Below are 20,595 nucleotides of genomic sequence, written 5' to 3' on the forward strand. Positions count from 1 at the left end.
GGCCGGGCCCGCCTGCCGGGGAGGGCGGGGAGGGCGGGGAGGGCGGGGAGGGCCAGCGCGCGGGACCTCGAGGCGAGGCCGGGGTCCGAGGATCCGCGCAGCGCCCCGCCCCGCGCAGGGTCCCGGAGCCGCGGATCCCGACGGCGCCGGCTCCTCCCTCCCGCCTCCCACGTGGCCCGCGGCGCCGCCCCGTCCCCGCGCAGACCCGGCGCCGAGCCCGCCGCCCGCCGCCCGCCCGAGCCCCGCCGCCCGCCGCCCGAGCCCCGCCGCCCGCCCGCCCGAGCCCCGCCCGCCCGAGCCCCGCCGCCGCCCGAGCCCGCCGCGGTGAGTCCCGCCCGCGCCCGCGCCCGCCGGGGACACTGGGCTGGGGCGCCCCGGGGCGCCGGCCCCTGCGCCCCACCCGCCCGCCGCCCGGACGCCCCGCCCGCGCCCTCCGCGAGCCGCCGCGGGAAGATGAGCTGCAACTCGGGGGCGCCCGGCCGGCGAGGCTGGGGCCGCGGCCGCCCCCGCGGGCGGAGGGCGGGTCCCCGGCCTTGGGGAGCAGCCCCCGCGCTGCGCCGCTGCCCGGGGACGAGGCGTTCCTGCGCTCCCCAAGACCCATCTCGGGAGCCCCCTGCCGTGAGGGACCCCGGGGTGGCCTCACCTCAGGAGGCCCAGGGCCCGCAGTGACTGCCCTGCCCGGGCCGCGGCCCCGTCACCCGCCCCGTCGGCTGCGCGGCCGCACCCTGCTCCGCCCCGGCCGGACACACCAGGCGGCAGAGCCACAGCACCTGACCCGGCGGCCAGGACCGGGAGCAGGCCAGGGGTCAGGACCGGCAGCAGGGCCAGGGGTCAGGACCGGCAGCAGGGCCAGGGGTCAGGACCGGCAGCAGGGCCAGGGGTCAGGACCGGCAGCAGGGCCAGGGGTCAGGACCGGCAGCAGGGCCAGGGGTCAGGACCGGCAGCAGGGCCAGGGGTCAGGACCGGGAACAGGCCATGGGTCAGGACCGGGAACAGGGCCAGGGGTCAGCGCCCTGGAGGAGGGACGGTCCCTCCCCCCTACCCCACCCCCTGGGCCTCTGGGCACCCATGGACCGGACCCTGGATTCTCTGCACCTGGTTTCCCCACATGCACAGAGGGGCGCAGGGTGCCCTCCGAAGCCTCAGGGCGGCGGACACCTGCACGGGGCCAGCCCCAGCCCCAGCCCCCGCCCGCGCTGGGTGGTGCCTCGGGCCCTGCGGCCACCGCCCTGCCCCCTGACCTAGTGCCTGCCCTGGGGGGGACGGCCTTGGGGCCAGGCGGGGCTGGCCTCCCGCTCCCTCCTCCCCGCAGGCTGCGTGTCAGCTGCACAGCGAAGGGTTAACCCAGGTGAGCCCCCACTTCGTGGAGGTGCTGACGGCTGTCTAGCTAATTGCACACACTTCACATTCGGGACCAGGAAGCTCCGCTCCTGCCTTAAATAGACTCCGTGGGCTCCCCAAGTACGACTGCTCCCAGGTTGGGAGGGCTGGGAGCCGCCCGGCCAGCGGCACCCCACACGGGCCGGCCTCCTTCAGGAGCTCGGCCTGGCCTTCGAGGACACCCAGAGAGGACCCAAGGCCAAGGGGCCAGCATGAGGGCGGCCCACCTGCGCCTGCCCACCTCTGTCCACGGTGGGGTCGAATAGTTGCCGGTGGGCATTGTGGATCGGAGAGGCCCCTGGCCCACAACAGTGGACACAGGGGTGAGTTGGGGACACAGACCAGGAGGGCTGGGGGTCAAGTCCAGGCAGGAAGTGGTCCCTGGGGCTGTCCCCAGGGGTCACGGCAGGGCCCAGCCTGGGGGACACCACCTGCTAGGGAGACCCCATTTCAGCCCTGGCGCAGGCCTGTGGGGTGTGAGCGTGGGTGCAGCCCTGTTCTCTTGGGCACCGCTGCCCAGGCCACGGTGAGGGGGGTTGCCCGGCTTGGGCTCAGATAGCCACTCCTGAGCCTCGAGGGCCCACTGCAGCTGCCCAGCACTATGCCAGGGTGACCGCCGCGCCAGGCAGCCGGCCAGGGAGGGCCTGACCCTGCCAGGGAGGGGGGCAACTGCTGCCCCCTGCAGCAGCCCCGCTGGTGCCGAGAAACAGGAAGTGGGGTGGGGGGTGTTCGGGTCCCTTCTGCTGGGAACTGGCCGCTTCCTGGCCTCTCCCATGCCCTGAGCGTCATCTGGGCTCCCTTGGACGCACCAGCCGCCCTGCGACAGCCCGGGGCTGCCCTCCTTTAAGGCTGGGGGTGGCCGACACAGGCCCCTCCCAGAGCTGCCTGGGACAGAGTGCCCAGGGCCCAGGCCTGGCCTCTCTGAGCTGTCCCCCAGCCCCTCCCCTGCAGCCTTCCCAGCTGCTCCTGGGCCTGGCGGGGCTGCTCACTGCCGCCCCTGTCCCTCCTTGCTGCACCCTTCTGCATCCCAGGGCCCCAGTGGGCCGGAGGATGGGAGCTGGACAGGAGGATCGGCCCTCAGGGAAGGCGGGGCGCCGTGGGAGGCTGGGACATGGGGGCCACAGTGCAGCCAGGTGGGAGGCCAGCAGGGGCACATGTGGGGAGGAGGCGGGTTCTCTGAGTTTTGCAGATGGCGCCGCTGAGACGGACGTCAAGGCCTGGCACATGGGGGGACAGCCGGGCCTAGTCCCAGCTGCACCCACGGCCTACGGCCCCTCTGCGCCGCCTCTGCTGCTCTGCCCCTACCTGCCCCGCCCACGCGCAGCCCCCCACAGTCCTCCACCGGCGGGGCGGCGGCTCTCATCCCTTACCTCGGCCTGGCCTCCAGGTGCGCGTGGACAAGGACTGGCTGCCGCCTGGACCCTGGCCGGCCGGGTGTGGGGCCTCAGCTCCCCACCTGGGCCAGGGACGTGGCCTCAGCGAGCAGCCTGCCTCCCCCACCATCCCTGCCCCCATGTCCCTGCCTGCCCCGGCGCAGCCCGGCACTACCCACTGCCGCCTGCGCTGCTGGAGGCCACGTCTGCTCTTCACCCACCACCCGCGGGGGGTGGGCACTGCCTGCCCCGCCCAGACGCAGTGGCTACTCCTGGGAGCCCTGGGGTGGGGCCCAGAGGTCGCGGGGAGGAGGCGAGAGCTGCCCATGCGGTCTTGGCGGCCAGTGGCGGCCAGGGCTCCAGGTCCCCAGGGAGCAGCCAGACTCCTGAGCAAGGTGGGCGGCCTGTCTGGTGGCGGAGCTGGCTCGCCCACCCACTGGGCTCCGGGGCCAGGGGGCTGGGGACACTGCGGGAGGCAGAGGCACATGCCACCCCAGTTCCGGCAACCAGCCAAGGGGGTGGGGGCGGGGCATGGGGTCCTGGCAGCGGGGGCCGGGCAGGGGGTGGGGGAGGGCTGCACCTCAGCAGCCCTGGTGTTCGCAAGAATGTGCTTGTCCTGGTTTGAGGACAGGGCCAGGCCCGGGAGGGCCCGTGCATGACCCCAGGGGCACAGCTGGTCAGCCCCCGCGCCTGGCTGGCCTGGCAGCAGCCCCTGGCAGTGCTGGGCTGTGCCAGCTTCACCCCCCACGCCTGTCAATTGGCTGCTCTGTTCTGCTCCTGGCCAGCTGCCTCCGGCTGGACGAAGGACAGGGCCGGGCAGGACCCTCAGGCCAGGCCATGGGCTTCCCTCATGGGGCCCAGCTCCTGGAGCCCTAGACCAGCGCACAGCCCTGGGGTCGCGTCTCGGGCCAGCCCCTTTCTCTCCCTGTCCCGCAGCGGTGTCGTGCAGCAGGGCGCAGGTCTGGGGGCCGGGCAGGCGGGGGGCATTCTGGTGGCGAGCGGGGCCCCGGCAGGCGAGAGCCGTGATGGCCTGTGCAGAGGGGGCCGCTGTCAGCCTGGGGCCCGCGGTCCTGCCAGGGAGGCGGCCCCTACCCCACCCGCCACGGCCCAGCTCCAGGCAGCACCCTGGGAGCTCCGGGGGTGGCCAGTCCTCGGGGCTCCCCATCGACCGTGCTCTGTGGGGCCAGGGAGACCGAGGCCGGGAGATGAACTGAGGAGAAATGAGAGCCCAGCCTGTGAATCCTCAGGTGGCAGCGAAAGCTGCTTCCTGCTCGGCGCTGCCGCCCTTCCTGCTGCCCTTCCGGCCCCCGCAGAGCCCGCTGAGCCTCTGGGGGAGGGCAGACCCCATTCCCAGAACCCAGCGCGTGGCGAGGGGCTTCCCCCCAGTGAGGGCACTTCCTGTTGCCCTGAGTCCCCACCTCCCCATCCTCTCTGAATTCCCTGGGGGGGGGATGCGCGGCCTGGGCAACCTCACGCCACCTGCCTGCCACCTGCCTGTGGATCCTGCGCATGTGGTGGGCCTGGCCTGGCCCCATCTCCACCCTGGGGCTCCGCCCGTGCGAGGCCGGGCTGCCACCCTGCCCTTCCCACCCGCAACCTGGGGTCCCCGCCCTCGGCGCCCCTGTGGTCTCCCGCTCTCTGGTACTTTCTCTTCCCCAATTGTAAAAATGGCCGTTTTCACCCCAGATGCATCTGGCGCGGCCCACAAGGCGTGGCTCATGTACTTAGAACCCCCGGGACAAGGAGCACCCCTCGCGCTCTGCTTTGACGCTGCTGTGACTGAGGTGGGTCCCTCCGACCCGGGCTGGGCACCCTCACACATCAGGGCATCCAGCCGGAGCTGTGGGCGGCTGTGGCTAGCATGCTGCCTGGACTGGGGAGGCCAGGGGACACTGGACAGGCGGGTGATGGGCTGACACGCAGCTCTCCCCCTTCCCCAAGGCCCCCTGTGCACAGCCTGGGACGGGCCTACGGCAGGTGACCGCACAGGTCAGTCAACCACCTATGAGGCCAGCGACCTGGGGGGGGAGGTGACACATGCTGGAGCTCGGGGTGACGGTGATGGGGTCCACACTGGGGCGGTGTCAGTTCCAGGGGCTCCCCTACCACACAGGGCCAGGCTGCCCTGAGCTTCGGGGAGCTGCCAGGAACACGATCCAAGGGTTGCCAGGCAGTGGAAAAATTTGGGTTCCTGCAGGAGCTAAAAATACCGTGTGGCAGCCCCTGCCTCCCAGTTCCGGGATCCCGCTCCTGCCGCGCTACCCGCCCACCCTGTGGAAGACAAGCTCCCTCCTCGCACCCGCCCCCAGCCCGGCTCCAGCCCAGCAGCTCCCAGCCCCTGTGCTGACACTGGCAGGGCCACCCCGAGGCTGCCTCCCACCCCAGGCAGCTGCCCCCATCCGCGCCCTGCTTGCTGCGCCTGCCCGGTAGCCTCGCCCCGGGGCTTCCCCTAGAGCCCCCAGTCCCTGGGCCTCTTCAAGCCACTGCAGAAATTGGTCCAGGAACAGAAGCGGCAGCCACCCCCACAGGGCCCTGCCCTCCCCCGTCTGGGCTCACCCACCCACGACACCACTGGACATCCACGCCCAGGACAGCTGGGCGGCCAGTGCCCTGCGGGGGGCCTCGCCATCGGGGCGCAGTTCCCCATCCGCACCAGGGCCTGGCCTCTGAGGTCTGGGGACAGGGAAGGGGTCGGCTTTGACCTGCCCCACACGCCCACTCGGCTTGGCCAGGCGGGGCAGCGCCTCAGTGAGTCAGCCCGGCAGCCGGGGACGTGGGGGCCGCGGACGTGGGGCCCGGAGAGGCTGGTGTCGCCAGGCGCGGGCAGGAGGGAGGGAGGCAGGCGAGGGGCCGGGGGGCCGCTGGCCGACTGCTCAGGCCCTGGGCGGCGCTGGCGTGGGCTGGGTGGGTGATCGGAGCCTGACCCCGCCGGGGACGGCTGGCAGAGCGCCCGGGGAGACCCGCCTCGGGAGCCCGGCGGAGCGAGAGGCATGGCGCTGCCGGGGGCCCTCGGCGTTGGTGTGCAGAAGTGAGCACCAGGACCCTTGGGAGACCCCACCCGTGCCAGACACTGGGGTGACAGGCCCCCCCTGCCCACTGTGGCAGCGCGGGGGCGGGGAGGGCGGGGGGAAGGGACGCCGAGGCTCCCCCACCCCTGGGCAGCGGGAGGGCCCGGCCCCGCGCGGCGCGGCTTCTGCCGGTGGGCGGCGGCTGCAAAACAGCCCCGAGCGCAGGCCGCGGCCATCCGGAGCCCGAGCCGGGCGCATTCCTGGGAGCGGCCGCGCCCCCGCCAGGGCCACGCCCCGCGGGGCGCCGAGCACATTCCAGGCCGAGGCCCCGCCCCGCCGAGGCCCCGCCCCGCCGAGGCCCCGCCCCGCCGAGGCCCCGCCCCGCCGAGGCCCCGCCCCGCCGAGGCCCCGCCCCGCGGCAGCGCGAGCACATTCCAGGCGGCAGGGCCCGACCCTGGCCCCTGGCCCCTGGCCTGGCAGCTGGACCCACAGGCTGGCAGGGCTAAGGGGGCCTGCGACGGGAGGGCTGCGGGGCCGTGGACAGCACTACCGCAGCCAGCAGCGCCCCTGAGCCGTCGCACGGTGCCCACGGGGGACAGGTTCCCGCGGAGACACCCAGCTGCTGGAGAGCAGAGGGGGAGGCCTCCCCCCCCAGGAGGGCCCCCCACTCCACCTTGGGCCCAGGATGAGGCTCCCCGCGGCGCCCACGCCAGCCGGGATTGTCAGGAAGGCGTCCTGGCAGCCCCAATCCCTGCAGTGTGATGGCGCCCTGCTCAGGCGGGCACAGTGTGCAGCCACTGCCACAGGGACCGGCCACGGGGACCGGGGACCGGCCAGCTGCCCCCAGCTCGGGCTTGCAAGCCGGCTGCAGGGAGGGTGGGGGCTGGGGGCTCACGGCCTGTGCCCCTGTGGCCACACACCTGCCCTGGCCCAGGGGCCCCAGACTGACTCTGGGGAGCTACTCGTGTTGGGGGCTCTAGGTGGCCGCCAGCACAGTGGCTGAGAGCTGGCACCCTCGGTTCTGGCCCGGCTGCTCGGGCGGCTTGTTGCAGGTGGGGCTTCTGTTCAGAGACCCCCAGGGCGGGGCCAGCCCAACTCCCAGGAGGCCCCCGGCGGGCACTGCGTGCAGGCAGCCACAGGTGCACACCTGCCTGCTCGCCTTCAGATGGCCCAGCTCATCGGGAGGCAGCTGGGACGTTTCCAGGAAGACGGCTGGGGCCAGCCCGGCGCACCTGGCAACTCCCAGCCCACCTGTGGGTAGCTCAGCCACCGGGCCCAGCTGAACCGGCTCTCCTGGCCAGATGCCCCCTGGGACCCGGGCCAGAGCCAGCCCAGCCCTGTGTCCTCTTGCTGCCCCACACAGCACCCGTGGGCAGGGCTGGCTGTGCAGCTCAGCTCCAGGCGGACGGGGGACCACCGTTGGCCAGGCATGCAGGCAGGGCCTCACCCTGCTCTGGTCACCCCTCTCACTGCCCATGGCCCTGGGGACTGGGGGTCACATGGAGGGCCAGGCAGAGCCTGGAGGCTGTCTATGCGCCCGGGAGCCCTGGGGTTCCTGGCTCGAGAGGACACTTGGAGGCCAGAGCCTGGCCTGGGAAAGTCCACTCCGCCCAGGAGACAGGGACGAGGGCCAGTGGGCGGGTCAGGGAGGGTTAGCCCAAGGCCTTTGCCTGGCAGCATCCAGGGCGGTGGTGGTGTGCAGGGTGAGGGGGGCTGCACCAGGACGAGGGCCTCCCCCATGGGTCCACAGTGCCCTTCTCAGCTGCTGAGACCCCGCCCTCCTCGCAGGCAGAGAACACCTCCACCCCCAGGGGCTGCTCCCCTGGCCTGGTCTCGCTGGGACTGGAGCCAGCCCCTCCTGGCCACACTCCTGGGGGACACATGGCTCCTGCCCGTGGTGCCCTGTGGCCCTGTGCGCTGGTGTGCTGGGACCAGGCAGGGGCCCAGGGACTCTGGGCCAGTGGTGTTCCTGCCAGTGTGGCCCCCTCAGGCCCGCCCCTCAGTTTCTGTGGCGACCGGGTAGGATGGATGTCAGCAGAGACCGGGTGCTTTCCCACCAGGGGGGCTGCCTACTGTCGGGGCCACCAGTGGAGTGGCAGGAGCTGGGCCCCACCCAGGGCAGCCACTGACATTCCCTGTGCCCACAGCTCAGCTTGACAAGATGTCGGTGAAGGAGGGCGCGCAGCGCAAGTGGGCGGCGCTGAAGGAGAAGCTGGGGCCGCAGGAGGGGGACCCCGCGGAGGCCAACCTGGAGAGCGCCGAGCCCGAGCTGTGCGTGCGGCTGCTGCAGGTGCCCTCTGTGGTCAACTACTCGGGGCTACGCAAGCGTCTGGAGAGCAGCGACGGCAGCTGGATGGTGCAGTTCCTGGAGCAGAGTGGCCTGGACCTGCTGCTCGAGGCCCTGGCACGCTTGTCGGGCCGCGGGGTGGCGCGCATCGCAGACGCGCTGCTGCAGCTCACGTGTGTCGGCTGCGTGCGCGCTGTCATGAACTCCCGCCCCGGCATGGGCTACATCCTGGGCAACCAGGCCTACGTGCGCCAGCTCTCCCTGGGTGAGCCCCTGGGGGCCTGGGGAGGGCCCGGCTGCCCACTCGCCCGCTGCGATCTGGGGGGAGACTTGGGGCCGCGAGCCCCCACCCGCTGGGCCACACTGCCCCCTGCAGTCCCCCCCTCCGCCCCCATCCCCATCCCCACGGCCCTGCTTGCGCTCTGACTGGCTCGGAGCCCTCACCTTTGCGGGACATCGACCCTGGCCTTGGCGACTTTGCCGCCACCTGCCCGGCCCCGGCCCCTCGCTCCTCCCGCTCAGCTGCTGCCTGCAGTCTTGCTCAACTTTTAAGTTCCAGCTCAGTGTCACCTCCCCCAGGAAGTCTCCCCAGACTGCATCCAGTTAGTCCTCAACCTTGGGAGAGACCCCAGGGGGCCTTCAGGGACGGTGGTCACTGTGTCCCTTGACTGCCAGGCTGTGCTCTGTGACACCGACTGTGTCCCATTGATGCTTGGGGCTCTAGTGGCCCTGAAGGGTGGGGGTGAACGAGTGGGTGGAGTCCTTTGGACACCCCCAAAACGTTCACAGCTGAGGGCATGAGGGGTGGGCAGGGGTCCCAGGGCGCCGAGGCTTAGCTGTGGCACAGCTAAGCTTGAGGGAGCGCGTCCTGCAGGGCTCAGGCAGGCGGGTCGGTGCCTGCGGGCAGCGGGCCAGCGCAGAGCAGAGCACCCCTGGCCTCTGCCAGCACCCGCTGCTGCCCAGCTGAAATGCGGGCGTTGAGACAGGAGGGTCTCGGATTCGGCAGAGAGGAGGAGCCCCTGCCCGTGGTGTAACCCCAACACACCCCCACACCCCCTAGCACTGGACACATCCAACGTGATGGTCAAGAAGCAGGTGTTTGAGCTGCTGGCTGCCCTGTGCATCTATTCCCCAGAGGGCCATGCTCTGGCCCTGGACGCACTGGACCATTACAAGGTGAGGGGCGCAGGGGAGTGGGATACGGGGGTGGGCGGGGTGGTGAGGGGGCAGGGCAGCTGGCGGGGCACCCCCTGAGCCCTGGTTCCCCCCAGACGGTGTGCAGCCAGCAGTACCGCTTCAGCGTCATCATGGCCGAGCTGGCCGACAGCGACAACGTGCCCTATGTGGTCACCCTGCTCAGTGTGGTCAATGCCCTCATCCTGGGCACCGAGGACCTGCGGGCCCGCACCCAGCTGCGCAGCGAGTTCATAGGTGCCCGGCCCGCCTGCCCCCACCCCATGCCCACTTGGGGCCCACAGCAGGGGCCAGCACCCTGCACTCCTGCTCCCTCCGGGATGGGGCCTTCAGTACCCTGGGCACGAGCCCTGGAGGATGGGCCCCCTGTGTGCCCAGCACCTGAGCCGCAGAGCCCCCTCCACCCCTGGGCTGGGTGTCTGGCAGGAAGCCCAGGAGAGAGCAGGGGAAGGTGACCAGGGCAACAGTGTGGCCAGCCTGCTGACCCTCTGTCCCTCCCAGGGCTGCAGCTGCTGGACATTCTGACACGCCTGCGGTGAGTTCCGGCTGGTGCCCCCAGCCCTCGCCTTCCCCAGTCCCCATGGCGCCTCCGAGGGTGGGGTGCCTTGCAGAGAGCCCCCAGAATCAGAGCCACCCAGCACTCCTGGACCCGCCACTCTCGGGGTCACCCCTGGGGCCATGGCAGCTGCCCTGGGAACCGGTCCGAGGCGAGGAGCCAGTTGAGTCCAGACTCAGACACCGACCCTGCAGCCTGAGCTCGACAGCTGCGGCCCCCCCTTAGATGAAACTCACTGTGCACCTCTGGGGTTCACACTCGGTCATGTCCGGGGCTCGGCAGGCCCACTTCCGGGGGGAGAAGCTGCGGGGAAGTCAGTTTGGGGGTCCCTGGGGCAGGTCTGTGGGGCTGAGGGGCCCGTCCCGGCTGCTGGGGCATGGTTCCGGGCCAGGCCAAGGTGACTGGCAGGTGCTGGGCCCAGGGAGGCCCGAAGCCCCCCCTGCTCTCCAGGTGCCCTGCAGGAGGCCTGGGGGTGCCTTCCACCTGCCCCGGCCACCTCTCCGGGGCGGGGACCCTAAGGCCTAGTGCTGGCAGCCCTGGGCAGTGGGGGCACCACTGGGGGTCTGCTCAGCCACCCGCCACCCCAGGGAGCTGGAGGACGCCGACCTGCTGATCCAGCTGGAGGCCTTCGCGGAGGCCAGGGCGGAGGATGAGGAGGAGCTACTGCGCGTGTGCGGCGGCGTGGACATGAGCAGCCACCAGGAGGTCTTCGCCTCCCTGTTCCACAAGGTGGGTGGCGGCTGAGGTGCAGGGCCAGGCAGGGCGGCCAGGCCCGGGGCCACGCTCGGGAGGCGGGGGGTGGGGGGTTGGCATGGGGGCCAGGGCGCTCAGTCCTACGGCCCACGTTCCTGTAGGAATCTCCCATCCTGTGAGCCCAGCGGCAGTGTCTGGGGTCAGCGTCCCCGGTGCGTCCAGAAGCAACTGGAGACGTGCTGGGCCGTCCAAGGGGTCGGCAGAGGCACGGCTGGTCTCGTGGGCAGAGACGCGGGCCACAGAGACCCGCCCACTGGGCACGCAGCCGCCCCGTGACCTGGCGTGGCGGGACCCGCCCACGCAGGCGCAACACCAGGCCCCGGCGTGGGGAAGGGGGGTGGACACCCCTGCAGACTGAGGCACGATGATGAGCACCCCGGGAGGGTGGCCGCTGACCGGCCCATGTCCCCAGGTGAGCTGCTCGCCGGCGTCCGCCCAGCTGCTGTCCGTGCTGCAGGGCCTCCTGCTGCTGGAGCCCGGCCTGCGCTCCGGCCAGCTGCTCTGGGCAGCCCTGGAGAGCCTGGTGAACCGGGCCGTGCTCCTGGCCAGCGACGGTGAGCCTGCTGCCCGCCTCCAGCCCCCTGCTGCCCACCCCCTCCCCGCTGACCGCCCTTCCCCGCACCGTCCGCAGCGGAGGAATGCACCCTGGAGGAGATGACGGAGCGGCTCCTGTCCATCAAGGGGCGGCTGCGCCCCAGCTCCCTGGACAAAGCCCACAAGAGTGTCCAAGCTGACCTGGGGCAGAGTCAAAGGGGCAGCTCCCCCAAAAGCTCCAGCACCCCGAAGGCAGATGTGGAGGGCCAGCAGCCCGCAGCCGTCCCCTCCAGCCAGCAGGGGGTCAGCAGCCAGAGCCCCGGGACAAGGATGACTCCTCCGCCAGCAACCTCACCCGCCCCTGCACCCCCTCCCCCTCCTCCCCCACCACCCCCACTGCCCGGCCAGGGGGCCTCAGTCCCCCCAGCACCCCCTCCCCCTCCCCCACTGCCCGGCCAGGGGGCCTCAGTCCCCCCAGCACCCCCTCCCCCTCCCCCACTGCCCGGCCAGGGGGCCTCAGTCCCCCCAGCACCCCCTCCCCCTCCCCCACTGCCCGGCCAGGGGGCCTCAGTCCCCCCAGCTCCCCCTCCCCCTCCCCCACCACCCCCACTGCCCGGCCAGGGGGCCTCAGTCCCCCCAGCACCCCCTCCCCCTCCCCCACTGCCCGGCTTAGGTGCGACCTTATCCCCGCCCCCCCCACCCCCCCTGCCCGGCGTGGGCTGGGGCGCCCCCGAGGGCGCGGCGGACGTCATCCTGGCGCAGGTGGACCACAGCCTGGGCTCGGCCCCGCCGCCCGGCCCCCGGCGGGTGCACCCGCCCACGCTGCGCATGAAGAAGCTCAACTGGCAGAAGCTGCCGTCCAGCGTGGCCCGCGGTGAGGACCCGATCCTGCCCCCAGGGTGGTCCGGGGCCAGCCCAGCCCCTGCGCCCCTCGCGCGCCCCACGCGCTCCCCCGCACCCCCACTTGCGCCCTCGCGCGCCCCCCCGCACCCCGACTTGCGCCCTCGCGCGCGCCCCCACACCCCGACTTGCGCCCTCGCGCGCGCCCCCGCACCCCGACTTGCGCCCTCGCGCGCGCCCCCGCACCCCGACTTGCGCCCTCGCGCGCCCCCCCCGCACCCCGACTTGCGCCCTCGCGCGCGCCCCCGCACCCCGACTTGCGCCCTCGCGCGCCCCCGCACCCCGCGCGCGGACCTTACCCAGCCCGCCCGCCCCCCAGAGCACCGCTCGCTGTGGGCCGCGCCGAGCGCCCGCGCCGCCGCCCTGGAGCCCGACCTCGCCAGCCTCGAGCGCCTCTTCTCCTTCCCCGCCGCCAAGCCCCAGGAGCCCGCGGCCGCGCCCGCGCGGAGGGAGCCCAAGGAGGTAGGGCCCGCCCGGGGCGGGGGTCCGGGGCCGCCCCCGGTGCCAGCTGTGGGCCGTGCTTTCCAGATCACCTTCCTGGACCCCAAGAAGAGCCTGCACCTCAACATCTTCCTGAAGCAGTTCAAGTGGTGAGTGCCGAGCCCGCCCCCGCCCTCTCCCGCCGCCCTGGGGTCCCGGCTGGGGTCCAGGCTTCTGGGGGAACTGAGACCCACAGAGTGACCGGGAGCCCCCAAGGCCCCGGCCAGGAGCTGGCTCTGCCTCCCCGCAGGGTGTCCCCCTCTGTAGCCGCTCCTTGGAGGGGAGGCAGAGGCCCGAGGAGCCTGGGAGGGCGCTGCCCTGGGCCCTGGGCGGGCAGCCTGCTGGTGCCCGCAGCCTCGGGGTGGGAGAGAAGGCCCTGCTGAGCCTGGGCAGGGCTGGTGGGGCCCGCTGGCAGGGTGGCGGGGCCAGGCGGGACTTAGGCTGCCCGTCCCTCTGCCCACAAAGCTCCAACCAGGAGATCGCAGCCATGATCCGGGCGGGGGACACCGCCAGGTTCGACGTGGAGGTGCTCAAGCAGCTCCTCAAGCTCCTTCCTGAGAAGCACGAGGTAAGCGGACCCTCTGGGTTCAGCCGGCCAGAGGGGTGCCGGCCCCACAGGGCTCCGAGGTGAGTGGGTGCCACGGTGACCAGGCGTGCCGGGTGCAGCGTCCAGGCAGGAACCCCACGGCGGCCTCCCCCCTCAGGTTGAGCACCTGCGCTCATTCACAGAGGAGCAGGCCAGGCTGGCCAGTGCGGACCAGTTCTACACACTCCTGCTGGGCATCCCCTGGTGAGCTTGCTCTCGGGCTGGCGGGGGGGGGGGGGTGCTGACGGGGGCCGGTGGGGCTGCGGAGGGCCTCCCGGGGAACCACCAGCTGTGGGGCCTCCCGAGGGGCCCTTGTGGGGCTGGGGTCCTGCCAGCCAGCAAGGGGGTGGGAGTGGCCAGACCTCAGGGTGAGTACCTGCACCCCAGTCCAGGTCCCCCCCTGTTCCTAAAGGGAGGAGAGTGCCCCTGGGAAGTCAGGGCACCCCTGTGAAGTGCCCCTCCCCATAAAGCTGCCCTGGGACCCAGGGACCCCTCCCCCGCAAGCACCACCCCTGCTCTGCCCCCAGCTACCAGCTGCGCATCGAGTGCATGCTGCTGTGCGAGGGCACGGCCGTCGTGCTGGACATGGTGCGGCCCAAGGCCCAGCTGGTGCTCACCGCCTGCGAGAGTGAGTGGACGGGGGGGGGGCAGGAGGGTGGGCGTGTCCGCCCCTGAGTGAGGGGCGAGCGGGCGAGCAGGCCCCAAGCACAGCGCATGCCTGCGGGAAACACACACTGGACACAGGCGGGACGGTCAGCAGAGAGCCGGGGCCAGGCAGGCTCTGGAGGCCCCTCAGCGCCCTGGCCGCAGCGGGGGTGGCCAACTGCCCTGCTGTCGGGGCGCCTGCGTGGGGCGCCCCACCACCTGGCCCTGCGCTGAGCCGGGAAGAGCCGAGAGTGGAGGCCAGAGCCCACACGGGCTGCCGCGCCCTCACCCACCCCTGCCCACAGGCCTGCTCACCAGCCGCCAGCTGCCCGTCTTCTGCCAGCTGATCCTGAAAATCGGGAACTTTCTCAACTACGTAAGTTGCTCTGCCCCGCCCCCCGGCTGGGGCCTCACTCCTGCCCCCTCCCCGCCCCCCCCCCAGGCCGACTCACTCCCCGCACCCCCAGGGCAGCCACACCGGGGACGCAGACGGCTTCAAGATGAGCACACTGCTCAAGCTGACGGAGACCAGGTCCCAGCAGGGCCGCGTGACGCTGCTGCACCACGTGCTGGAGGTGGGGAGCGAGGAGGGGAGGGGTGGGGGGGCTGAGGCCAGGGGCCATGGGGTGGGGCCTGGGGCCACCCAGGGGTCGAGAGGGGAGGGGCCAATCTGGGGTACAGCCAGGCACTCTGGGGACAGATCTGCATCCCACCCGCGCAGTCCCTCCGGGGCGCCCTGGCGTGCCATCACCCTCCCCCCCCCATCGTGGGGCCTCCCTGGAAAAGCAAAATGTCACAAAATTGTAACCAGGCCCCAGGGGAGGGTTGGAGGGCTGAGGCAGCCCAGACCCAGCTGTTCCCAGGGACGTGGGGAGAGCTGAAGGGCAGGGATGGCGGTGGGGCCGGCTGGCACGCCGGGGCCAGATGTGGCCGCAGGGCTCACTGGCCCGTCTTTCCAGGAGGCGGAAAAGCACCACCCGGACCTCCTGCAGCTACCCCAGGAGTTGGAGGGGCCCTCACAGGCAGCCGGGTGAGTGTTCCCCCCAGCACGGGCTCTCGCTGGGCCCGGTGGAAGGTCAGGCAAAGACAGGCTGAACCACAGGGCCACTGTCCCAACACCAGCGGCCAGCGCGGGCTGTGTGGGCACGTGCCCCTCCCACTCTGTCCACCCCAAAGCTCCACGTGCACAGGCAAGGGCCATCCCGGGGCACAAGCGAGTCCCCACCAGGTGGACGCACCTGTCACCTGACCCCGCCGGCCCTCCTGTGCCTTCAGGATCAACCTGGAGCTCATGCGCTCCGAGTCCAGCGCCAACTTGGCGAGGCTGGAGGACATGGCCCGAAGGCTGCCCGCCGCCGCCCCCGAGGTGCAGGAGCAGTACGCCCAGCGCCTGCAGGCAAGCACCGCATCCAGGCGGGGAGGGGAGCTGCGGCCACCCAGGCGAGCGGCTGAGGCTGCCCTGCCTGCTCCCCGCCGCTGACCAGCCCTGTGCCCCAGGCCAGCATCCAGGCCTCCCAGGCGCTGGACGAGGTGTTCCAGGCCATCGGGCAGAAGCGGCAGGAGCTGGCCGCCTACCTGTGCGAGGACCCCCAGCAGCTGAGCCTGGAGGAGACCTTCAGCACCATGAAGAGCTTCCGTGACCTCTTCGTCTGCGCCCTGAAGGTGGCTGGGACCCCCGCGGCGGGTGGGGTCCCCGCCAGGCCATCCGCCGGCACCGCAGTCACGGCTGCGTGTCCCCCGCAGGAGAACAAGGACCGGAAGGAGCAGGCCGCGAAGGCCGCGCGCAGGAAGCAGCAGCTGGCGGAGGAGGAGGCGCGGCGGCCGCGGGAAGAGGCCGGGAAGCCAGGTGAGGCCAGCCCCAGGCGGGGGGCGGCGGGCGGGCGAGGCGCCCCTGCCACCAGCCGGGCAAGGTGCCCCCGCCACCGGCTGGGCCTGAGGTCCGCGGCTTGGCTCCTCAGGCAGGCCGGGCGGCGGGAGGCAGGAGGAGGTGTGTGTCATCGACGCCCTGCTGGCGGACATCAGGAAGGGCTTCCAGCTGCGGAAGACAGCCCGTGGCCGGGGCGACACGGAAGCAGGCGGCAGGGCGGCCCCCCCAGGCCCCCCGAGGGATGAGGAGCCAGGTGAGGGCCCGCCCCTACCGCCCCTTCCCAGAGGCCCCGCCTCGCGGAGCTCTCTCATGTCGCCCGGGACCGCGGAGCTCCAGCCTGTGTCCAGCCGCCAGGAGGGAGAGGTGGCCCCGGGGACCCCCACGGGAGGCTGCCGGGCAGGCCTGGGGCCCGCGCTGGGCAAAGGTGGAGGCCGGAGGCCCCTTCCAGACGACACTCCTCTCCCCACAGCCAGCGCCAGTGCACCTGCAGGCGGCCCCGCAGGGGGCACCAGCTGCCCTGCTGCCCCCGAGCCCCATCTGGACACTGCGGCCAGGGAGCCTCCCGCCTGGGACCTCGTGGACGCCGTCCCCCCTGGCGCACAGCCGCCCGGGCAGCCGTCGGAGGAGGGCCATCCTGCGCCTCTGGAGAGGCAGGCCTCCTGGTACACGGACGCCAGTGACGTCCTGGCCCCGGAGGACCCCCCGAGTCCCCAGCCCTCTGCAGGGACCTGGTTGGGGGTGCTGGGTGACACACAGGTCCTGGAGCCTCTCCCGTTCTCCTGCGGCCCCCTCCCCGAGGCCAGCCGACACCCTGAGAACCCCACAGCCCTGGGAAGCGTCTGCCGGGCCCGGGTGGACAGCACCGGCCAGGGGCTGGAGGACACGGCTACTCCCAGCCACGACGCCGGACTCCCCAACGGGGACGAGGAGGACACAGCCCCGGATTCCACGCTGGACACGTCCCTGGACAGATCCTACTCTGAGGACACGGTGACCGACTCCTCGGGGTCCGGCAGCCTCCCCAGGCCCCGTGGGCGGGCCTCGAAGGGCGCTGGCAAGCGAAGGAAGAAGCGTCCATCCCGGAGCCAAGAAGGTAACTGGCCAGCCAGGCCGGGTGGACGGGCCGAGCTCTGCCCCACGCGTGAGCCTCTCCCTGAGGGCCAGCAGGCCCTGGTCTGCCCTGAGCGGGGTGACCCTGCAGGCCGGGGACGCACCTCTGTACTGGGGCGCCCGATACCGCGCCACTGCTGCCCGCTGTGCCCCTGAGGGGCCGCCCTTGAGGGGTTTCTTTTATTTGAAAGCAGAGCTTGCCCCCGACCCCGACGGTAACCAAACAAAAAGGTTCTGTGAGATCCAGTGAGGTAGGTGCCGCCCGCTTCGCTCTAACGGTGGCGCTGCCGTCCGCCCACTAACGCGCGTCCCTCAGCGCCCCCCGCACCCGGTGGCGGCCGCCATCCCCGCAGCCCTCCCGCCGGAGCCTGCTTTGCTGGGTGTGCGCCTCCGCGCTGCCTGGGAGTTGCTGCCGGCCTTGAGGGGTGGGTGGGCGAGGCCCAGGCTGGGGGCAGGCGATGTGGACCTGGGCCTGCGGGATGCCGGAGGTGCCCGCCTCGAGCCTGGCTAGCTCAGGACCCCACGCTCTGTGTGCAAGGACCAGCAGCCTCTGGCCCCGGCGTGCCCACCCCAGTCCACGAGGCCGAGGGGCTTTTCTAGGGCGGGACCAGGGTCAGAGTGGGCCAGCCGGAGCCCCAGGTGGGCCTCCGCCACGGAGGCAGGTTCTGAGTCTGCGTGAGCCTGAGATGCCACCAGGCCCAGGCACCAGCTGCTGGGACCACTCTGTGGACAGGAGGGTGGGGTCTGCGCGGGCACAGGTCAGCAGCCGCTGGCGAAGGAAGACGCGCCCAGTGCCAGGGAGCCCTGGGAGCTGGGACACGCCCCGGCGTGCCTCCCAGGCAGCCCCTGCCAGCCTGCTAGCAGCGAGGGGCCTGGCGAGCAGGCAGTGTGGGCAGGAGCCGGTGCCTGTGCCGCAGCTCATCCTGCCGTCAGGGCGGCCTCACCCTTGGTGCCACTCAGCGGCCCTGAGTGCAGCTCTGTGGGGGCCTCCACCTTCGGGTCACAGCACGGCGTGTCCTTAGGGGCCGGCCCCGGCCGGCCCTCGCCTGGGAGTCGGGGACAGTGAGCCAGCGTCTGTGCAGTGTCCCCCAAAACGGGTGCAGCTGCCCCTCCGCCTTCATAGTTGGGGTTTTGGAAGCAAGACTCTGCCCGGGACCCCACGCGCAGCCTCTGTCTTGTCTGCTGACAGTATCACCTTGGGTGCACCCCGCTGCTCCCCTGACTCAGCTGGGGGTCAGTGTTGTGGTCGGCCACATGGCTAAGGGGCGATGCAGACAGTCCAGCTCTGTGAGCGCCTCCGGCCCTGCGGCGAGTGGGTCCTGGGCCCCGGGCCCCAGCTAGGGGAGGGTGGGCGGGCGCCTCAGCATGCGGGTCCTGCAGGGCAGCGGAAGGCACAGGGGACAGTGGGCCCCAGCCAGGCAGAGCCCGCCACACAGCCTGCACCAGCAGGCCAGGCCATCCCACGCCTGCCTCCCGGCCTGGGCTCCACTCCTGGGGTGTGGGGGCACAGTGCCGCCCACTGGGCTGCAGTCACCCTAATGGGTCCTTTCCTCTCCTCCCACAGGCCTCAGGCCCAAGCCCAGAGCCAAGTGAGGGAGCCCGGCCTGGGCACACGGGGCCACGGGACTGCCGCTGCGCAGGGCTCCCGTGCCGGGCTGGCACCGGCCTCAGAAACCAGAACTCCGTGCCTTACCTGGCCAGGACCTGGGCAGCGCTGGGCCCTCTGGTCCCCCAACGTGTGGTGGACGGGACCCCAACAGGCACTGGCCAGGCCACCTGGCGCCCCAGACCCTGCACCCCAGCCCTCCTGTCTGCTTTGTCCCAGCCGCACTTGCACGCCCGCTACCGCCGCTGGGGCATCCTGTGCGGGGCTGCTCACGTGGCTCTGCAGGTGACCCAGGGGCCAGGTTCTGCTGGGGACAGGCCCCCACAAGCCCCAGCAGCTCTGAGAGCCCCGGGACCCAGCAGGGGTGCACACGGCCCTCCCCACACCTGCCCACCCCACGCCCCGCTGTCTGCCTGCTGGGCTGGAGCTGGCCAGCGTCGAGCCCAGAGGCGACTGGGGTGTCTGCTGCGCTCTGGCCGCCTCGCCTGGGCACCAGGCCACCAACTCAGCAGGCAGCGGGGCCCCTGCAGCCAGCCCCTCCAGCATGTGCAGCCTGGGGCAGGGGTGCTGCCCGCTGCCCGCCCGCACCGGGGCCTGGCCCCTCGCCCCGCCTGCCGCCGGCCGCTCCTACCTCCATCCGGGCCCTGCTGTCCCCCAGCCGAGGCCCCCGGGGCGGAGAGGAATCTCACCTACTCTCATGCCACCCTCCCCGGCACCCACCCAGGCCCTGCCCTTGGCTCCGCCTAAGGGGCTGCACACAATAAAGAGCCCATCGACAGGCGCTGCCCCCCACAGGCGTGATGATGCAGCAGCGGGCGGCAGTGGACAGAGTGACTCGTGCCGGGAGGGGCGGGTGGAGGAGGCGGGCGGGTCTGAGCCTCCGGCTGGCGGAGCACAAACAGCTGGCAGGAAGCGGCCGCAGGGGCAGCTTTGGGCCACGCTGCACCTCGTGTGTCAGACTCTGGAAGTTCCCGGCGCCCGGTGCCCGCTCTCCCCACGCCTGCCTGCGTCCAGACAGCCCGGCCCGGGCCTGCCCCACAGACACTCTCGTCCTGTGGACACTTCCTCGAGGTGGGGCCAGGACCCTCCTCCGCTCGCTAGTCGGCCGCCCGGCCTCTTCCAGATGCTGGGGGTGGGGGGCTGGTGTGTGTGTCTGTGAGTGTGCGCGAATGTGTCGTCTGGCCCTGACTCGCTGCAGGACCTCTGGGTGGTCACTGGCCATCCCCGGGGCTCTGTGGGCAGCAGCAGGGGGCCTCCCAGGCTGCTCTTTCTGGGGACGCAGGCCTGGTGGGGGGCTCGGCCCCTAGCGCTGAGCTCAGGGTAACTTTAACGAAACCGCTGCCCACGCCCAGTGGCTGCGCCTTCTTCCCGGCGCCCGGCTGGGGACCCTGCAGATGTCCAGGGAACAGCACCCCAGGGCCAGCCACCCAGGATCACACGCTGCAGGTGGGGGGCGGGGGGCTCTAATTCAGGGCAGGCCTGTGACTGGCAGCCCCAGCTGTGGCCGCTCGGGGCTGTTTACGGAGGAGCTGGGCGCCCGGGCCCGCTGGCTATTTATAGGGGCAGTGCCTGGCCAGCACCAGTCCTGCGCGCCGTGAAAGCCCACCGTGTCCAGGGCCGCTCTCCCACCTGCTGGCCCAGAGTCCGGGTCACCCCAGAAGGGCTCAGAGCCAGTGTCCCCCTGTCCTCACCACCCCAGAGGGACAGAAGGACGCACCCCCTCCTCACTGTGAGTCCCACAAGGTCCTCCCCGTGGCTCCTGGTGGGCCAGCCAGACCCCACGTCCCCCACCCCCACAGACCCCTGCAGCCCCTGCCCTGTCTCCACCGCCAGCTGCAGGCCCCAAGCCCCCCAACCCCAGCCCCTCCCTGAACCCCCAGTCCCTCTGGCCCAGCCCAGCCCACCCATCCTCAGCCTACCTCAGGCCACCTCCTGGGGCCACACGGGACAGGCGTCCGCACTCCCTACTGCCGCCCACCCCAGGTGGGCCTCAGGGGAAGGGAGAGGAACTGTGGGTGTCCTGTGTGGAAGAGGGAGGGGTCGCTGGTTCCCCCCGGACGGGGTCGGGGCCCTGGGGAAGGGGACCTCGGCTGGGTCCTCGGCCCTGAGTGCCCTCGGTGGGAGGCAGCCAGGACCCCACGGCCGGGAGTGTCTGGCCTGGAAGTCCCGAGGGTTCTCCGAGCACCCCCAGAGGCCAGCAGGCTGCTCCCAGCGCCCCCACAGGGAGCCCTCCAGCGGGCGTGGCTGGGGCGCCGGCACCCAGAGCCTCGGAGGAAGCAGGCATCGCGGCCAGTCCCAGGGGGCCAGCGCGCGCCC

At 72.3% G+C, this 20,595-nt stretch overlaps 1 protein-coding gene across 1 annotated transcript; it reads left to right on the forward strand.

The window, feature by feature from the left end:
• Nucleotides 1–7,922: 7,922 nt before the first annotated feature.
• INF2 (inverted formin 2) lies at nt 7,923–19,051 on the forward strand (the record flags this gene model as incomplete). Its single annotated transcript, XM_084240074.1, has 22 exons — nt 7,923–8,313; nt 9,109–9,224; nt 9,320–9,479; nt 9,744–9,777; nt 10,386–10,527; nt 10,964–11,105; nt 11,183–11,959; nt 12,305–12,447; nt 12,514–12,575; nt 12,931–13,033; nt 13,170–13,255; nt 13,579–13,679; nt 14,002–14,072; nt 14,164–14,271; nt 14,656–14,726; nt 14,972–15,092; nt 15,194–15,358; nt 15,440–15,542; nt 15,655–15,816; nt 16,033–16,656; nt 16,868–16,924; nt 18,238–19,051. The coding sequence occupies 21 exons, from the start codon at nt 7,923–7,925 to the stop codon at nt 16,921–16,923; spliced, it is 3,738 nt and encodes a 1,245-aa protein (XP_084096200.1). The 3' UTR covers nt 16,924; nt 18,238–19,051.
• Between the last annotated feature and the right edge of the window lie 1,544 nt (nt 19,052–20,595).

The sequence above is a fragment of the Talpa europaea genome (assembly GCF_964194135.1).
Source record: "Talpa europaea genome assembly, chromosome: 8".
Lineage (NCBI taxonomy): Eukaryota > Metazoa > Chordata > Mammalia > Eulipotyphla > Talpidae > Talpa > Talpa europaea.